Raw genomic sequence first — 22997 nt, 5'->3', positions numbered from 1 at the left:
AACTTCTAAGATCTGTTCTGATTATTGAGTATTCAAATGTTTTGTGTTTTAGAGCACACCTCGAAGAGTACATTGAACATCTTCCCCTGGAAACAGACAAGAAGGCTATGAAGGTTCTCAGACTGTGTGAAGACTTGGAGATGCTTGCACAAGGTAATGCAGATAAACGTTATATCTTAATCTGGAAGGAAGAGGCGCGGTGGCCTCATGGTTAGTGCGCTGACTCCGGATCGAGTGGTCCGGGTCGAGCCCTGACCGGGGACATTGTGTTGTGTTCTTAGGCAAGACCCTAGCTTTCACAGTGCCTCTCTCCACCCAGGTGTTAAATATGTACTGGCGAGTTTAATGCGGGGTGGAGGAGGGGAAAGGGGGGGGGGGGGTTACCTTGCAGTGGGCTAGCATCCCATCCAGGGGCTCGTGAAGAAATACTCCTAACCGCCTCATGCTACTGAAAACGAAAATAGACGCCGGCCTGATGGGCCACTCGACTCGAACGCAGTCGTTTCCTTTCATCTAGAAGAATTCGCATTGAAGTAAAAGTTTACCCAGGACACAAAGTTAGCGACCAGCTGGTCGCATTTGCGACTAGATTTTTGGCTGTGCGCCTAAAAAATCATGAGTGGTCGCACCACCGCGCCTTAAAAGCCAAAGTACAGTGGGACTTCTCTAGTGCTTACTCACCTGACCATACTAACGTACTCCGATTGACAAATATAAATATAAACATAGATATAACACAACCAGGCACCAGATAATAAAGTTGCATCATTTTCCTTTCATCGGTGTATGTTCTATTCGTCGTCTTTAAGCCTAATTTCCCAGTGGATTCTCCGAACTCGAACGTTCATTTCTTCCCTACGTTCTGTGTTGTAAACAACTCCGCTAACACATGCAAATGAAGGAATGAAGCACGTGCTTCTTGGTCGCCAAATGGGGGTCATAGTGCCAGGCGGTCCTAGCAGAAAGCGTGGAAACTAGGGATGAGATTAAATCGTGTGCTCGTTCTTCGCGAAAAACAGTTACAGAAAGCTTTGTTTTCGCTTGCCTGACATAAAAAAATGTCCAGCGTTTTCGGAACGGGCCGGTCCACGAATTCTATGGCTTGAAAGCTAGCCAAATGTGCAAAGTTCGTGCTAGTTCTCACGAATACCCAGATGTTGAAAAAATCAAGAATCTTCGTGAACAGAATTTGAAAGGTGAGGCAATCAACAAGCAATTGGATAGTGAGGATACTCAACGAAGCGACTTCAGAAGTTAATATCTAAGCTTGAGTCTTGTGTGAAATATCCTGATTCTTTTATTTGTTTTTGTTGTGTTCAATAATGCTAGAATAGGCCCATATTGCAACACGAAGCCTGAGTCGCTCTTTTTGGAGCGTTAAGTATTCTTTTGGAGTAGGTGCTCCAAGTATTTGAATCTGTGCGCCTAAAATTTTCAACTCTGCGCCTAAAATTTCGACAGTGCGCGTAAAAATTTACACCTGGTGGTACAAGTGCTCCCAAAGCCAAAAATAAACTTTGAGCCCTGATTTGTGGAGGAATTTTCTCCATATTTAGATATTCTCCTCTTCTCACTGACTTTTGAAAAGGTTCCTTTGTCGAAAATGAAAATATAACTGAGTTCAGAGGAGATCATATTCTTTCCTTACAGACATACTAGTCCTGTCATAGGGCCTAGGTGTCCCTGGGAATCCCCTGATCAATAACTGCTGGGACGGGGAGTTAGGACGGGGAATTTTATGAGAAAAAATCAAGGGGCTTCTTCACCACCTCCCCCATGGAACAGAGTAGTTATGGGTGTCGCATTATCCGATGTTTGAGAAACAACAAATCTTGAAACAGCCGAACCAATGAGTGCACATATATTGTTATTTAAATTGGCTCTCTAACATGAATTACATGGGAAGTATTTGATATTTAGATTTTGACTAAACAAAATAAAAAGGAACGTAATTATTGGAAGGAGCCTACAGGCTAAAGGAACCGCAAGGTTTTCGAGTTAGCCCCTAATAGAAGAAAAGTCTCGTAAGAGTCAAGTCATTCGCATTTGAATTAACAGTTTTGGAACTTATACTATCTCGAGCTCATAGACTTAGGTTAGGGTACAATGCAGGAAAGATTTTGGAGAAATTTAAGGTGGGTTTGATTCCGTGAGTATTCAGAATTACAGAACGCATTTGCGAGTGATTAAACTTGCCAACAGTGGCCTCGTGAGTTCTTTCCCCCTTCTATGAAGCAAATTGTTCTGTTTTGCTTAAGGGTAAAATTTAGAAAGCCATGTATGTTTTGATATCATTGTGACATTTCATTTGGTAGTTACCAATTAAATACGAGATGAAAGTACAAACAAACGATTTGTTTACTAGGCAACGATCGCTTTGAAATAAAAAAATGAGGTGCCACCTTGAAGTTTTCTTCCCTTTTTTATTTAAAGTAACACACCTTCACCGAATGACACGTATCACAAATTACAAATTATGATAACAAAGTGGTGTGCCATTACTACATCCAAGCTATATTTCTTATTTACACCAGGTGCTACTTACTTACAATAGGGAAACGAATGAAAAGAAAAAAAAAAATTGTTAATTTTGACAACACTCGTCGCGATCAAACAGGGAAAAAAGGAAAAAGAAATGCAGTAAATATATACAAAAATAAATAAGGAAGCAAACAAATAACTTATAGCGCGGGGAAGGGGAAAAAAGGAACGATTTCTAATCTTGATTTAACACAATTAAAAGTAACTTAATCAGTAAAGTTGGTGAGGAGCATAGTCGCGTTACGAGTAGTTTATAGGTATTAACTTACCAAATTTTCTTGATTCTAGTAATATATTCGGTTAAAACAAGTGAATTGTTGTTTAGTCTACTTCCATACACATAAAATTTCATGAAAAGGAGGGTGTAATTGAATTTTCTCACTAGCACCAGGTTTGTTTGGTGTTGAAAGGAAGCGAAGAGCGTTTTCTTCCTCTTGCTAATTAAACCTTTTGTATTTTTAAAAGAAAAGTGGAAATTGAGTTTGGTCCAAAATGAAGTTTCTTGCTGTAAGCGTGCATGAAATGTCTCGGGTTTATTTATCTTCAGGTGTATAGTGCGACTGTACCGTTTATTAGAGGACTTGAGGCGACCTTTCTGTTTCTGGCTGGCATTATGGGGTTTTCTTGAAGCATTTCTCGAACAACAGCTCGTAGAAATCAAGAGGCTTGAAAATATCCAGGTAGAGCGAGTGCTTCTTTTCATGGGTTAGGTTAGCCATGGCATTCATCACTTCTTCTGAAATGCATTGTCTCATCCGGCACTCCAGCATCAGATCTGGGTTAGATTGGCCGTATAACCGACCCCTCGGCCTGTCTCTCTTCTTGGTGCCGGTAGAAGCTATTTCATTGCCAGTTTCGTTCATTTTCCCGTACTTTGTAAGTGTTGATGGCTGTTAGCTTGCCAGCTTGTTAGCAGTTTTACAGTAACTGTTTGACACCCTAACTGCTCATATGGAGTCAGGGCTGGTACTAACGGTCCAATCAGGAGTCAGCATAAATCAACAGAAGGGTACTGTATTTCCAATTGAGGTAATGCCCAGAGACAAATGAGAAATTAAAAACAACTCTAAAATTAAACAGTGGCGGCGTTTGAAGTAATTAGGCGGTTCACAGGATACTTTATTTTCAATTAAGGTAATTCACTAGAAACAAACGAGAATTGGAAAACAACATGCTAATGAACTAGATACTTCACTTCCAATTAAGGTCATGCACTAGGGACAAAAATAGAGTTTGCAAACAGCATTCTAATGTTAGGGTGAAGTCTTATGTGAATAGCGTCCTTGACCCTACTCACTGGTACACACGTAGGGTCAAGGAAGCTATTCACATAAGACTTCACCCTAACAACATCAACAGGGATAGTGGAATTGAAATTTCTAAAGCATGGATACCCACGATCAAGAAACACAACAACAGGAGAACGGTACAACAGCGGACCACTGAGGGAACAGCTACTCGCCGGAACAATGGAACAATAGGAGGATCGAAATGCACCAACCACAGCCGACCTTTGTGATATAAATGATACCGTGCAATCAGTCGACCTTATCGCCTGAAGAAGACTAGCAGTAAGCAGTCGAAACGTCGCGATCTACATCTCAAGTGACTACATCGTGAGACAAACGATAATACACTTTATTATTGCATCTACCACGATGAATAACAACAACCTTTCCCTCGAAATAAGAGTTGACAATCAACACTGTAATGAACCAGATACTTCACTTCCAATTAAGGTAATGCGCTAGTGACAAAAATAGAGTTGACAAACAACACTGTAATTAACTAGATACTTCACTTCCAATTAAGGCAATACGTTAGGGACAAAAATAGAGATGACAAACAACACTGTAATGAACCAGATACTTCACTTCCAATTAAGGCAATACGTTAGGGACAAAAATAGAGATGACAAACAACACTGTAATGAACCAGATACTTCACTTCCAATTAAGGCAATACGTTAGGGACAAAAATAGAGATGACAAACAACACTGTAATTAACTAGATACTTCACTTCCAATTAAGGCAATACGTTAGGGACAAAAATAGAGATGACAAACAACACTGTAATGAACCAGATACTTCACTTCCAATTAAGGCAATACGTTAGGGACAAAAATAGAGATGACAAACAACACTGTAATGAACCAGATACTTCACTTCCAATTAAGGCAATACGCTAGGGACAAAAATAGAGATGACAAACAACACTGTAATGAACCAGATACTTCACTTCCAATTAAGGCAATACGTTAGGAACAAAAATAGAGTTGACAAACAACACTGTAATTAACTAGATACTTCACTTCCAATTAAGGCAATACGCTAGGGACAAAAATAGAGATGACAAACAACACTGTAATGAACCAGATACTTCACTTCCAATTAAGGCAATACGTTAGGGACAAAAATAGAGTTGACAAACAACACTGTAATGAACCAGATACTTCACTTCCAATTAAGGCAATACGCTAGGGACAAAAATAGAGATGCCAAACAACACTGTAATGAACCAGATACTTCACTTCCAATTAAGGCAATACGTTAGGGACAAAAATAGAGTTGACAAACAACACTGTAATGAACCAGATACTTCACTTCCAATTAAGGCAATACGTTAGGGACAAAAATAGAGATGACAAACAACACTGTAATGAACCAGATACTTCACTTCCAATTAAGGCAATACGTTAGGGACAAAAATAGAGATGACAAACAACACTGTAATGAACCAGATACTTCACTTCCAATTAAGGCAATACGTTAGGGACAAAAATAGAGATGACAAACAACACTGTAATGAACCAGATACTTCACTTCCAATTAAGGCAATACGCTAGGGACAAAAATAGAGATGACAAACAACACTGTAATGAACCAGATACTTCACTTCCAATTAAGGCAATACGTTAGGGACAAAAATAGAGATGACAAACAACACTGTAATGAACCAGATACTTCACTTCCAATTAAGGCAATACGTTAGGGACAAAAATAGAGTTGACAAACAACACTGTAATGAACCAGATACTTCACTTCCAATTAAGGCAATACGCTAGGGACAAAAATAGAGATGACAAACAACACTGTAATGAACCAGATACTTCACTTCCAATTAAGGCAATACGTTAGGGACAAAAATAGAGTTGACAAACAACACTGTAATGAACCAGATACTTCACTTCCAATTAAGGCAATACGTTAGGAACAAAAATAGAGTTGACAAACAACACTGTAATTAACTAGATACTTCACTTCCAATTAAGGCAATACGCTAGGGACAAAAATAGAGATGACAAACAACACTGTAATGAACCAGATACTTCACTTCCAATTAAGGCAATACGTTAGGGACAAAAATAGAGTTGACAAACAACACTGTAATGAACCAGATACTTCACTTCCAATTAAGGCAATACGTTAGGGACAAAAATAGAGATGACAAACAACACTGTAATGAACCAGATACTTCACTTCCAATTAAGGCAATACGTTAGGGACAAAAATAGAGTTGACAAACAACACTGTAATGAACCAGATACTTCACTTCCAATTAAGGCAATACGCTAGGGACAAAAATAGAGATGCCAAACAACACTGTAATGAACCAGATACTTCACTTCCAATTAAGGCAATACGTTAGGGACAAAAATAGAGATGACAAACAACACTGTAATGAACCAGATACTTCACTTCCAATTAAGGCAATACGTTAGGGACAAAAATAGAGATGACAAACAACACTGTAATGAACCAGATACTTCACTTCCAATTAAGGCAATACGTTAGGGACAAAAATAGAGTTGACAAACAACACTGTAATGAACCAGATACTTCACTTCCAATTAAGGCAATACGTTAGGGACAAAAATAGAGATGACAAACAACACTGTAATGAACCAGATACTTCACTTCCAATTAAGGCAATACGTTAGGGACAAAAATAGAGTTGACAAACAACACTGTAATTAACCAGATACTTCACTTCCAATTAAGGCAATACGTTAGGGACAAAAATAGAGATGACAAACAACACTGTAATGAACCAGATACTTCACTTCCAATTAAGGCAATACGTTAGGGACAAAAATAGAGTTGACAAACAACACTGTAATGAACCAGATACTTCACTTCCAATTAAGGCAGTACGCTAGGGACAAAAATAGAGATGACAAACAACACTGTAATGAACCAGATACTTCACTTCCAATTAAGGCAATACGTTAGGGACAAAAATAGAGATGACAAACAACACTGTAATGAACCAGATACTTCACTTCCAATTAAGGCAATACGTTAGGGACAAAAATAGAGATGACAAACAACACTGTAATTAACTAGATACTTCACTTCCAATTAAGGCAATACGCTAGGGACAAAAATAGAGTTGACAAACAACACTGTAATGAACCAGATACTTCACTTCCAATTAAGGCAATACGTTAGGGACAAAAATAGAGATGACAAACAACACTGTAATTAACTAGATACTTCACTTCCAATTAAGGCAATACGCTACGGACAAAAATAGAGTTGACAAACAACACTGTAATGAACCAGATACTTCACTTCCAATTAAGGCAGTACGCTAGGGACAAAAATAGAGATGACAAACAACACTGTAATGAACCAGATACTTCACTTCCAATTAAGGCAATACGTTAGGGACAAAAATAGAGATGACAAACAACACTGTAATGAACCAGATACTTCACTTCCAATTAAGGCAATACGTTAGGGACAAAAATAGAGATGACAAACAACACTGTAATTAACTAGATACTTCACTTCCAATTAAGGCAATACGCTAGGGACAAAAATAGAGTTGACAAACAACACTGTAATGAACCAGATACTTCACTTCCAATTAAGGCAATACGTTAGGGACAAAAATAGAGATGACAAACAACACTGTAATTAACTAGATACTTCACTTCCAATTAAGGCAATACGTTAGGGACAAAAATAGAGTTGACAAACAACACTGTAATGAACCAGATACTTCACTTCCAATTAAGGCAATACGCTAGGGACAAAAATAGAGATGACAAACAACACTGTAATGAACCAGATACTTCACTTCCAATTAAGGCAATACGTTAGGGACAAAAATAGAGATGACAAACAACACTGTAATGAACCAGATACTTCACTTCCAATTAAGGCAATACGTTAGGGACAAAAATAGAGATGACAAACAACACTGTAATGAACCAGATACTTCACTTCCAATTAAGGCAATACGTTAGGGACAAAAATAGAGATGACAAACAACACTGTAATGAACCAGATACTTCACTTCCAATTAAGGCAATACGTTAGGGACAAAAATAGAGTTGACAAACAACACTGTAATTAACTAGATACTTCACTTCCAATTAAGGCAATACGTTAGGGACAAAAATAGAGATGACAAACAACACTGTAATGAACCAGATACTTCACTTCCAATTAAGGCAATACGTTAGGGACAAAAATAGAGTTGACAAACAACACTGTAATGAACCAGATACTTCACTTCCAATTAAGGCAATACGCTAGGGACAAAAATAGAGATGACAAACAACACTGTAATGAACCAGATACTTCACTTCCAATTAAGGCAATACGTTAGGGACAAAAATAGAGATGACAAACAACACTGTAATGAACCAGATACTTCACTTCCAATTAAGGCAATACGTTAGGGACAAAAATAGAGTTGACAAACAACACTGTAATTAACTAGATACTTCACTTCCAATTAAGGCAATACGCTAGGGACAAAAATAGAGATGACAAACAACACTGTAATGAACCAGATACTTCACTTCCAATTAAGGCAATACGTTAGGGACAAAAATAGAGTTGACAAACAACACTGTAATGAACCAGATACTTCACTTCCAATTAAGGCAATACGCTAGGGACAAAAATAGAGTTGACAAACAACACTGTAATGAACCAGATACTTCACTTCCAATTAAGGCAATACGTTAGGGACAAAAATAGAGTTGACAAACAACACTGTAATGAACCAGATACTTCACTTCCAATTAAGGCAATACGTTAGGGACAAAAATAGAGATGACAAACAACACTGTAATGAACCAGATACTTCACTTCCAATTAAGGCAATACGTTAGGGACAAAAATAGAGATGACAAACAACACTGTAATGAACCAGATACTTCACTTCCAATTAAGGCAATACGTTAGGGACAAAAATAGAGATGACAAACAACACTGTAATGAACCAGATACTTCACTTCCAATTAAGGCAATACGCTAGGGACAAAAATAGAGATGACAAACAACACTGTAATGAACCAGATACTTCACTTCCAATTAAGGCAATACGTTAGGGACAAAAATAGAGATGACAAACAACACTGTAATGAACCAGATACTTCACTTCCAATTAAGGCAATACGTTAGGGACAAAAATAGAGTTGACAAACAACACTGTAATGAACCAGATACTTCACTTCCAATTAAGGCAATACGCTAGGGACAAAAATAGAGATGACAAACAACACTGTAATGAACCAGATACTTCACTTCCAATTAAGGCAATACGTTAGGGACAAAAATAGAGTTGACAAACAACACTGTAATGAACCAGATACTTCACTTCCAATTAAGGCAATACGTTAGGGACAAAAATAGAGATGACAAACAACACTGTAATGAACCAGATACTTCACTTCCAATTAAGGCAATACGTTAGGGACAAAAATAGAGATGACAAACAACACTGTAATGAACCAGATACTTCACTTCCAATTAAGGCAATACGTTAGGGACAAAAATAGAGTTGACAAACAACACTGTAATGAACCAGATACTTCACTTCCAATTAAGGCAATACGCTAGGGACAAAAATAGAGATGCCAAACAACACTGTAATGAACCAGATACTTCACTTCCAATTAAGGCAATACGTTAGGGACAAAAATAGAGATGACAAACAACACTGTAATGAACCAGATACTTCACTTCCAATTAAGGCAATACGTTAGGGACAAAAATAGAGATGACAAACAACACTGTAATGAACCAGATACTTCACTTCCAATTAAGGCAATACGTTAGGGACAAAAATAGAGTTGACAAACAACACTGTAATGAACCAGATACTTCACTTCCAATTAAGGCAATACGTTAGGGACAAAAATAGAGATGACAAACAACACTGTAATGAACCAGATACTTCACTTCCAATTAAGGCAATACGTTAGGGACAAAAATAGAGTTGACAAACAACACTGTAATTAACCAGATACTTCACTTCCAATTAAGGCAATACGTTAGGGACAAAAATAGAGATGACAAACAACACTGTAATGAACCAGATACTTCACTTCCAATTAAGGCAATACGTTAGGGACAAAAATAGAGTTGACAAACAACACTGTAATGAACCAGATACTTCACTTCCAATTAAGGCAGTACGCTAGGGACAAAAATAGAGATGACAAACAACACTGTAATGAACCAGATACTTCACTTCCAATTAAGGCAATACGTTAGGGACAAAAATAGAGATGACAAACAACACTGTAATGAACCAGATACTTCACTTCCAATTAAGGCAATACGTTAGGGACAAAAATAGAGATGACAAACAACACTGTAATTAACTAGATACTTCACTTCCAATTAAGGCAATACGCTAGGGACAAAAATAGAGTTGACAAACAACACTGTAATGAACCAGATACTTCACTTCCAATTAAGGCAATACGTTAGGGACAAAAATAGAGATGACAAACAACACTGTAATTAACTAGATACTTCACTTCCAATTAAGGCAATACGCTAGGGACAAAAATAGAGTTGACAAACAACACTGTAATGAACCAGATACTTCACTTCCAATTAAGGCAGTACGCTAGGGACAAAAATAGAGATGACAAACAACACTGTAATGAACCAGATACTTCACTTCCAATTAAGGCAATACGTTAGGGACAAAAATAGAGATGACAAACAACACTGTAATGAACCAGATACTTCACTTCCAATTAAGGCAATACGTTAGGGACAAAAATAGAGATGACAAACAACACTGTAATTAACTAGATACTTCACTTCCAATTAAGGCAATACGCTAGGGACAAAAATAGAGTTGACAAACAACACTGTAATGAACCAGATACTTCACTTCCAATTAAGGCAATACGTTAGGGACAAAAATAGAGATGACAAACAACACTGTAATTAACTAGATACTTCACTTCCAATTAAGGCAATACGTTAGGGACAAAAATAGAGTTGACAAACAACACTGTAATGAACCAGATACTTCACTTCCAATTAAGGCAATACGCTAGGGACAAAAATAGAGATGACAAACAACACTGTAATGAACCAGATACTTCACTTCCAATTAAGGCAATACGTTAGGGACAAAAATAGAGATGACAAACAACACTGTAATGAACCAGATACTTCACTTCCAATTAAGGCAATACGTTAGGGACAAAAATAGAGTTGACAAACAACACTGTAATGAACCAGATACTTCACTTCCAATTAAGGCAATACGTTAGGGACAAAAATAGAGATGACAAACAACACTGTAATGAACCAGATACTTCACTTCCAATTAAGGCAATACGTTAGGGACAAAAATAGAGTTGACAAACAACACTGTAATTAACCAGATACTTCACTTCCAATTAAGGCAATACGTTAGGGACAAAAATAGAGATGACAAACAACACTGTAATGAACCAGATACTTCACTTCCAATTAAGGCAATACGTTAGGGACAAAAATAGAGTTGACAAACAACACTGTAATGAACCAGATACTTCACTTCCAATTAAGGCAGTACGCTAGGGACAAAAATAGAGATGACAAACAACACTGTAATGAACCAGATACTTCACTTCCAATTAAGGCAATACGTTAGGGACAAAAATAGAGATGACAAACAACACTGTAATGAACCAGATACTTCACTTCCAATTAAGGCAATACGTTAGGGACAAAAATAGAGATGACAAACAACACTGTAATTAACTAGATACTTCACTTCCAATTAAGGCAATACGCTAGGGACAAAAATAGAGTTGACAAACAACACTGTAATGAACCAGATACTTCACTTCCAATTAAGGCAATACGTTAGGGACAAAAATAGAGATGACAAACAACACTGTAATTAACTAGATACTTCACTTCCAATTAAGGCAATACGCTAGGGACAAAAATAGAGTTGACAAACAACACTGTAATGAACCAGATACTTCACTTCCAATTAAGGCAGTACGCTAGGGACAAAAATAGAGATGACAAACAACACTGTAATGAACCAGATACTTCACTTCCAATTAAGGCAATACGTTAGGGACAAAAATAGAGATGACAAACAACACTGTAATGAACCAGATACTTCACTTCCAATTAAGGCAATACGTTAGGGACAAAAATAGAGATGACAAACAACACTGTAATTAACTAGATACTTCACTTCCAATTAAGGCAATACGCTAGGGACAAAAATAGAGTTGACAAACAACACTGTAATGAACCAGATACTTCACTTCCAATTAAGGCAATACGTTAGGGACAAAAATAGAGATGACAAACAACACTGTAATTAACTAGATACTTCACTTCCAATTAAGGCAATACGTTAGGGACAAAAATAGAGTTGACAAACAACACTGTAATGAACCAGATACTTCACTTCCAATTAAGGCAATACGCTAGGGACAAAAATAGAGATGACAAACAACACTGTAATGAACCAGATACTTCACTTCCAATTAAGGCAATACGTTAGGGACAAAAATAGAGATGACAAACAACACTGTAATGAACCAGATACTTCACTTCCAATTAAGGCAATACGTTAGGGACAAAAATAGAGATGACAAACAACACTGTAATGAACCAGATACTTCACTTCCAATTAAGGCAATACGTTAGGGACAAAAATAGAGATGACAAACAACACTGTAATGAACCAGATACTTCACTTCCAATTAAGGCAATACGTTAGGGACAAAAATAGAGTTGACAAACAACACTGTAATTAACTAGATACTTCACTTCCAATTAAGGCAATACGTTAGGGACAAAAATAGAGATGACAAACAACACTGTAATGAACCAGATACTTCACTTCCAATTAAGGCAATACGTTAGGGACAAAAATAGAGTTGACAAACAACACTGTAATGAACCAGATACTTCACTTCCAATTAAGGCAATACGCTAGGGACAAAAATAGAGATGACAAACAACACTGTAATGAACCAGATACTTCACTTCCAATTAAGGCAATACGTTAGGGACAAAAATAGAGATGACAAACAACACTGTAATGAACCAGATACTTCACTTCCAATTAAGGCAATACGTTAGGGACAAAAATAGAGTTGACAAACAACACTGTAATTAACTAGATACTTCACTTCCAATTAAGGCAATACGCTAGGGACAAAAATAGAGATGACAAACAACACTGTAATGAACCAGATACTTCACTTCCAATTAAGGCAATACGTTAGGGACAAAAATAGAGTTGACAAACAACACTGTAATGAACCAGATACTTCACTTCCAATTAAGGCAATACGCTAGGGACAAAAATAGAGATGCCAAACAACACTGCAATGAACCAGATACTTCACTTCCAATTAAGGCAATACGTTAGGGACAAAAATAGAGTTGACAAACAACACTGTAATGAACCAGATACTTCACTTCCAATTAAGGCAATACGTTAGGGACAAAAATAGAGATGACAAACAACACTGTAATGAACCAGATACTTCACTTCCAATTAAGGCAATACGTTAGGGACAAAAATAGAGATGACAAACAACACTGTAATGAACCAGATACTTCACTTCCAATTAAGGCAATACGTTAGGGACAAAAATAGAGATGACAAACAACACTGTAATGAACCAGATACTTCACTTCCAATTAAGGCAATACGCTAGGGACAAAAATAGAGATGACAAACAACACTGTAATGAACCAGATACTTCACTTCCAATTAAGGCAATACGTTAGGGACAAAAATAGAGATGACAAACAACACTGTAATGAACCAGATACTTCACTTCCAATTAAGGCAATACGTTAGGGACAAAAATAGAGTTGACAAACAACACTGTAATGAACCAGATACTTCACTTCCAATTAAGGCAATACGCTAGGGACAAAAATAGAGATGACAAACAACACTGTAATGAACCAGATACTTCACTTCCAATTAAGGCAATACGTTAGGGACAAAAATAGAGATGACAAACAACACTGTAATGAACCAGATACTTCACTTCCAATTAAGGCAATACGTTAGGAACAAAAATAGAGTTGACAAACAACACTGTAATTAACTAGATACTTCACTTCCAATTAAGGCAATACGCTAGGGACAAAAATAGAGATGACAAACAACACTGTAATGAACCAGATACTTCACTTCCAATTAAGGCAATACGTTAGGGACAAAAATAGAGATGACAAACAACACTGTAATGAACCAGATACTTCACTTCCAATTAAGGCAATACGTTAGGGACAAAAATAGAGTTGACAAACAACACTGTAATTAACCAGATACTTCACTTCCAATTAAGGCAATACGCTAGGGACAAAAATAGAGATGACAAACAACACTGTAATGAACCAGATACTTCACTTCCAATTAAGGCAATACGTTAGGGACAAAAATAGAGATGACAAACAACACTGTAATGAACCAGATACTTCACTTCCAATTAAGGCAATACGTTAGGAACAAAAATAGAGATGACAAACAACACTGTAATGAACCAGATACTTCACTTCCAATTAAGGCAATACGTTAGGAACAAAAATAGAGTTGACAAACAACACTGTAATTAACTAGATACTTCACTTCCAATTAAGGCAATACGCTAGGGACAAAAATAGAGATGACAAACAACACTGTAATGAACCAGATACTTCACTTCCAATTAAGGCAATACGTTAGGGACAAAAATAGAGTTGACAAACAACACTGTAATGAACCAGATACTTCACTTCCAATTAAGGCAATACGTTAGGGACAAAAATAGAGATGACAAACAACACTGTAATGAACCAGATACTTCACTTCCAATTAAGGCAATACGTTAGGGACAAAAATAGAGATGACAAACAACACTGTAATGAACCAGATACTTCACTTCCAATTAAGGCAATACGTTAGGGACAAAAATAGAGTTGACAAACAACACTGTAATGAACCAGATACTTCACTTCCAATTAAGGCAATACGCTAGGGACAAAAATAGAGATGCCAAACAACACTGTAATGAACCAGATACTTCACTTCCAATTAAGGCAATACGTTAGGGACAAAAATAGAGATGACAAACAACACTGTAATGAACCAGATACTTCACTTCCAATTAAGGCAATACGTTAGGGACAAAAATAGAGATGACAAACAACACTGTAATGAACCAGATACTTCACTTCCAATTAAGGCAATACGTTAGGGACAAAAATAGAGTTGACAAACAACACTGTAATGAACCAGATACTTCACTTCCAATTAAGGCAATACGTTAGGGACAAAAATAGAGATGACAAACAACACTGTAATGAACCAGATACTTCACTTCCAATTAAGGCAATACGTTAGGGACAAAAATAGAGTTGACAAACAACACTGTAATTAACCAGATACTTCACTTCCAATTAAGGCAATACGTTAGGGACAAAAATAGAGATGACAAACAACACTGTAATGAACCAGATACTTCACTTCCAATTAAGGCAATACGTTAGGGACAAAAATAGAGTTGACAAACAACACTGTAATGAACCAGATACTTCACTTCCAATTAAGGCAGTACGCTAGGGACAAAAATAGAGATGACAAACAACACTGTAATGAACCAGATACTTCACTTCCAATTAAGGCAATACGTTAGGGACAAAAATAGAGATGACAAACAACACTGTAATGAACCAGATACTTCACTTCCAATTAAGGCAATACGTTAGGGACAAAAATAGAGATGACAAACAACACTGTAATTAACTAGATACTTCACTTCCAATTAAGGCAATACGCTAGGGACAAAAATAGAGTTGACAAACAACACTGTAATGAACCAGATACTTCACTTCCAATTAAGGCAATACGTTAGGGACAAAAATAGAGATGACAAACAACACTGTAATTAACTAGATACTTCACTTCCAATTAAGGCAATACGTTAGGGACAAAAATAGAGTTGACAAACAACACTGTAATGAACCAGATACTTCACTTCCAATTAAGGCAGTACGCTAGGGACAAAAATAGAGATGACAAACAACACTGTAATGAACCAGATACTTCACTTCCAATTAAGGCAATACGTTAGGGACAAAAATAGAGATGACAAACAACACTGTAATGAACCAGATACTTCACTTCCAATTAAGGCAATACGTTAGGGACAAAAATAGAGATGACAAACAACACTGTAATTAACTAGATACTTCACTTCCAATTAAGGCAATACGCTAGGGACAAAAATAGAGTTGACAAACAACACTGTAATGAACCAGATACTTCACTTCCAATTAAGGCAATACGTTAGGGACAAAAATAGAGATGACAAACAACACTGTAATTAACTAGATACTTCACTTCCAATTAAGGCAATACGTTAGGGACAAAAATAGAGTTGACAAACAACACTGTAATGAACCAGATACTTCACTTCCAATTAAGGCAATACGCTAGGGACAAAAATAGAGATGACAAACAACACTGTAATGAACCAGATACTTCACTTCCAATTAAGGCAATACGTTAGGGACAAAAATAGAGATGACAAACAACACTGTAATGAACCAGATACTTCACTTCCAATTAAGGCAATACGTTAGGGACAAAAATAGAGATGACAAACAACACTGTAATGAACCAGATACTTCACTTCCAATTAAGGCAATACGTTAGGGACAAAAATAGAGATGACAAACAACACTGTAATGAACCAGATACTTCACTTCCAATTAAGGCAATACGTTAGGGACAAAAATAGAGTTGACAAACAACACTGTAATTAACTAGATACTTCACTTCCAATTAAGGCAATACGTTAGGGACAAAAATAGAGATGACAAACAACACTGTAATGAACCAGATACTTCACTTCCAATTAAGGCAATACGTTAGGGACAAAAATAGAGTTGACAAACAACACTGTAATGAACCAGATACTTCACTTCCAATTAAGGCAATACGCTAGGGACAAAAATAGAGATGACAAACAACACTGTAATGAACCAGATACTTCACTTCCAATTAAGGCAATACGTTAGGGACAAAAATAGAGATGACAAACAACACTGTAATGAACCAGATACTTCACTTCCAATTAAGGCAATACGTTAGGGACAAAAATAGAGTTGACAAACAACACTGTAATTCACTAGATACTTCACTTCCAATTAAGGCAATACGTTAGGGACAAAAATAGAGATGACAAACAACACTGTAATGAACCAGATACTTCACTTCCAATTAAGGCAATACGCTAGGGACAAAAATAGAGATGACAAACAACACTGTAATGAACCAGATACTTCACTTCCAATTAAGGCAATACGTTAGGGACAAAAATAGAGATGACAAACAACACTGTAATGAACCAGATACTTCACTTCCAATTAAGGCAATACGTTAGGGACAAAAATAGAGTTGACAAACAACACTGTAATTAACTAGATACTTCACTTCCAATTAAGGCAATACGTTAGGGACAAAAATAGAGATGACAAACAACACTGTAATGAACCAGATACTTCACTTCCAATTAAGGCAATACGTTAGGGACAAAAATAGAGTTGACAAACAACACTGTAATGAACCAGATACTTCACTTCCAATTAAGGCAATACGCTAGGGACAAAAATAGAGATGACAAACAACACTGTAATGAACCAGATACTTCACTTCCAATTAAGGCAATACGTTAGGGACAAAAATAGAGATGACAAACAACACTGTAATGAACCAGATACTTCACTTCCAATTAAGGCAATACGTTAGGGACAAAAATAGAGTTGACAAACAACACTGTAATTCACTAGATACTTCACTTCCAATTAAGGCAATACGTTAGGGACAAAAATAGAGATGACAAACAACACTGTAATGAACCAGATACTTCACTTCCAATTAAGGCAATACGTTAGGGACAAAAATAGAGTTGACAAACAACACTGTAATTAACTAGATACTTCACTTCCAATTAAGGCAATACGTTAGGGACAAAAATAGAGATGACAAACAACACTGTAATGAACCAGATACTTCACTTCCAATTAAGGCAATACGTTAGGGACAAAAATAGAGTTGACAAACAACACTGTAATGAACCAGATACTTCACTTCCAATTAAGGCAATACGCTAGGGACAAAAATAGAGATGACAAACAACACTGTAATTAACTAGATACTTCACTTCCAATTAAGGCAATACGTTAGCGACAAAAATAGAGTTGACAAACAACACTGTAATTCACTAGATACTTCACTTCCAATTAAGGCAATACGTTAGGGACAAAAATAGAGATGACAAACAACACTGTAATGAACCAGATACTTCACTTCCAATTAAGGCAATACGTTAGGGACAAAAATAGAGATGACAAACAACACTGTAATTAACTAGATACTTCACTTCCAATTAAGGCAATACGTTAGGGACAAAAATAGAGATGACAAACAACACTGTAATTAACTAGATACTTCACTTCCAATTAAGGCAATACGTTAGGGACAAAAATAGAGATGACAAACAACACTGTAATGAACCAGATACTTCACTTCCAATTAAGGCAATACGTTAGGGACAAAAATAGAGTTGACAAACAACACTGTAATGAACCAGATACTTCACTTCCAATTAAGGCAATACGTTAGGGACAAAAATAGAGATGACAAACAACACTGTAATGAACCAGATACTTCACTTCCAATTAAGGCAATACGTTAGGGACAAAAATAGAGTTGACAAACAACACTGTAATGAACCAGATACTTCACTTCCAATTAAGGCAATACGTTAGGGACAAAAATAGAGATGACAAACAACACTGTAATGAACCAGATACTTCACTTCCAATTAAGGCAATACGTTAGGGACAAAAATAGAGTTGACAAACAACACTGTAATTAACTAGATACTTCACTTCCAATTAAGGCAATACGTTAGGGACAAAAATAGAGATGACAAACAACACTGTAATGAACCAGATACTTCACTTCCAATTAAGGCAATACGTTAGGGACAAAAATAGAGATGACAAACAACACTGTAATGAACCAGATACTTCACTTCCAATTAAGGCAATACGCTAGGGACAAAAATAGAGATGACAAACAACACTGTAATGAACCAGATACTTCACTTCCAATTAAGGCAATACGCTAGGGACAAAAATAGAGATGACAAACAACACTGTAATGAACCAGATACTTCACTTCCAATTAAGGCAATACGTTAGGGACAAAAATAGAGTTGACAAACAACACTGTAATGAACCAGATACTTCACTTCCAATTAAGGCAATACGTTAGGGACAAAAATAGAGATGACAAACAACACTGTAATTAACCAGATACTTCACTTCCAATTAAGGCAATACGTTAGGGACAAAAATAGAGATGACAAACAACACTGTAATGAACCAGATACTTCACTTCCAATTAAGGCAATACGCTAGGGACAAAAATAGAGATGACAAACAACACTGTAATGAACTAGATACTTTATTTCCAATTAAGGCAATACGTTAGGGACAAAAATAGAGATGACAAACAACACTGTAATGAACCAGATACTTCACTTCCAATTAAGGCAATACGCTAGGGACAAAAATAGAGATGACAAACAACACTGTAATGAACTAGATACTTTACTTCCAATTAAGGCAATACGTTAGGGACAAAAATAGAGTTGACAAACAACACTGTAATGAACCAGATACTTCACTTCCAATTAAGGCAATACGCTAGGGACAAAAATAGAGATGACAAACAACACTGTAATGAACCAGATACTTCACTTCCAATTAAGGCAATACGCTAGGGACAAAAATAGAGTTGACAAACAACACTGTAATGAACCAGATACTTCACTTCCAATTAAGGCAATACGTTAGGGACAAAAATAGAGATGACAAACAACACTGTAATTAACCAGATACTTCACTTCCAATTAAGGCAATACGTTAGGGACAAAAATAGAGATGACAAACAACACTGTAATGAACCAGATACTTCACTTCCAATTAAGGCAATACGTTAGGGACAAAAATAGAGTTGACAAACAACACTGTAATGAACCAGATACTTCACTTCCAATTAAGGCAATACGTTAGGGACAAAAATAGAGATGACAAACAACACTGTAATGAACCAGATACTTCACTTCCAATTAAGGCAATACGTTAGGGACAAAAATAGAGATGACAAACAACACTGTAATGAACCAGATACTTCACTTCCAATTAAGGCAATACGTTAGGGACAAAAATAGAGTTGACAAACAACACTGTAATGAACCAGATACTTCACTTCCAATTAAGGCAATACGTTAGGGACAAAAATAGAGATGACAAACAACACTGTAATGAACCAGATACTTCACTTCCAATTAAGGCAATACGTTAGGGACAAAAATAGAGTTGACAAACAACACTGTAATGAACCAGATACTTCACTTCCAATTAAGGCAATACGTTAGGGACAAAAATAGAGATGACAAACAACACTGTAATGAACCAGATACTTCACTTCCAATTAAGGCAATACGTTAGGGACAAAAATAGAGATGACAAACAACACTGTAATGAACCAGATACTTCACTTCCAATTAAGGCAATACGTTAGGGACAAAAATAGAGATGACAAACAACACTGTAATGAACCAGATACTTCACTTCCAATTAAGGCAATACGTTAGGGACAAAAATAGAGATGAGAAACAACACTGTAATGAACCAGATACTTCACTTCCAATTAAGGCAATACGTTAGGGACAAAAATAGAGATGACAAACAACACTGTAATGAACCAGATACTTCACTTCCAATTAAGGCAATACGTTAGGGACAAAAATAGAGTTGACAAACAACACTGTAATGAACCAGATACTTCACTTCCAATTAAGGCAATACGTTAGGGACAAAAATAGAGATGACAAACAACACTGTAATGAACCAGATACTTCACTTCCAATTAAGGCAATACGTTAGGGACAAAAATAGAGTTGACAAACAACACTGTAATGAACCAGATACTTCACTTCCAATTAAGGCAATACGTTAGGGACAAAAATAGAGATGACAAACAACACTGTAATGAACCAGATACTTCACTTCCAATTAAGGCAATACGTTAGGGACAAAAATAGAGATGACAAACAACACTGTAATGAACCAGATACTTCACTTCCAATTAAGGCAATACGTTAGGGACAAAAATAGAGATGACAAACAACACTGTAATGAACCAGATACTTCACTTCCAATTAAGGCAATACGTTAGGGACAAAAATAGAGATGACAAACAACACTGTAATGAACCAGATACTTCACTTCCAATTAAGGCAATACGTTAGGGACAAAAATAGAGATGACAAACAACACTGTAATGAACCAGATACTTCACTTCCAATTAAGGCAATACGCTAGGGACAAAAATAGAGATGAGAAACAACACTGTAATGAACTAGATACTTTATTTCCAATTAAGGCAATACGTTAGGGACAAAAATAGAGTTGACAAACAACACTGTAATGAACCAGATACTTCACTTCCAATTAAGGCAATACGTTAGGGACAAAAATAGAGATGACAAACAACACTGTAATGAACCAGATACTTCACTTCCAATTAAGGCAATACGTTAGGGACAAAAATAGAGATGACAAACAACACTGTAATGAACCAGATACTTCACTTCCAATTAAGGCAATACGTTAGGGACAAAAATAGAGATGAGAAACAACACTGTAATGAACCAGATACTTCACTTGCAATTAAGGCAATACGTTAGGGACAAAAATAGAGTTGACAAACAACACTGTAATGAACCAGATACTTCACTTCCAATTAAGGCAATACGTTAGGGACAAAAATAGAGATGACAAACAACACTGTAATGAACCAGATACTTCACTTCCAATTAAGGCAATACGTTAGGGACAAAAATAGAGATGACAAACAACACTGTAATGAACCAGATACTTCACTTCCAATTAAGGCAATACGTTAGGGACAAAAATAGAGTTGACAAACAACACTGTAATGAACCAGATACTTCACTTCCAATTAAGGCAATACGCTAGGGACAAAAATAGAGATGACAAACAACACTGTAATGAACCAGATACTTCACTTCCAATTAAGGCAATACGTTAGGGACAAAAATAGAGTTGACAAACAACACTGTAATGAACCAGATACTTCACTTCCAATTAAGGCAATACGTTAGGGACAAAAATAGAGATGACAAACAACACTGTAATGAACCAGATACTTCACTTCCGATTAAGGCAATACGTTAGGGACAAAAATAGAGTTGACAAACAACACTGTAATGAACCAGATACTTCACTTCCAATTAAGGCAATACGTTAGGGACAAAAATAGAGATGACAAACAACACTGTAATGAACCAGATACTTCACTTCCAATTAAGGCAATACGTTAGGGACAAAAATAGAGATGACAAACAACACTGTAATGAACCAGATACTTCACTTCCAATTAAGGCAATACGTTAGGGACAAAAATAGAGATGACAAACAACACTGTAATGAACCAGATACTTCACTTCCAATTAAGGCAATACGTTAGGGACAAAAATAGAGATGACAAACAACACTGTAATGAACCAGATACTTCACTTCCAATTAAGGCAATACGTTAGGGACAAAAATAGAGATGACAAACAACACTGTAATGAACCAGATACTTCACTTCCAATTAAGGCAATACGTTAGGGACAAAAATAGAGTTGACAAACAACACTGTAATGAACTAGATACTTTATTTCCAATTAAGGTAATTATGGTCTTCTGATGGGGACAAAAACATCCTTGATGAAAACATGTCGAAAAACGTGATGTATTAGTCGAAAATTGTAAAATACATTGGAGATAATGAAAAAATATAGGTAGACATTTGCAAAATATCTGTTTACTAACGATATGAAGCTAAGCAAATGTTGTCACCGAAAGAAAAAAACGGTTGAGTTTCGAAATTCAAGCCGACAAAAAAACGTGAGTCGAGAACGAGAGAACGCTGATCAGTTGTATTGCTTGTCTGTTGCTTCATTCTCAAGGAGAAGAGGCTCTGATCCAAAATGGTGATACCTATTAAATATTGTAGACTTTTTCCTTTTCCCTAGACTGGGAAAGGACGCTTACTTCAGTGTCACGTGGCAGTTGACAATTCT

The 22997-nt window shown here is 36.5% G+C and overlaps 1 protein-coding gene across 1 annotated transcript in view; it reads left to right on the top strand.

Annotated features, from left to right (window-relative positions):
- Positions 1 to 22997, top strand: part of LOC110044640 (nuclear pore complex protein Nup85-like) — a 58023-nt gene that overhangs the window by 16209 nt on the left and 18817 nt on the right. Inside the window, exon 18 of the mRNA XM_089289832.1 lies at positions 53 to 153. Coding sequence (XP_089145958.1) covers positions 53 to 153 — 101 coding nt within the window. The remainder of the gene's footprint in view (positions 1 to 52; positions 154 to 22997) is intronic.

Source organism: Orbicella faveolata, unplaced genomic scaffold, assembly GCF_042242905.1.
Source record: "Orbicella faveolata isolate gen_17 unplaced genomic scaffold, um_ofav_v1 contig_2, whole genome shotgun sequence".
Taxonomy (NCBI): Eukaryota; Metazoa; Cnidaria; class Anthozoa; order Scleractinia; family Merulinidae; genus Orbicella; species Orbicella faveolata.
The sequence above is the reverse complement of the archived record's forward strand: the minus strand, read 5'-3'. Positions and strand labels throughout refer to the sequence as shown.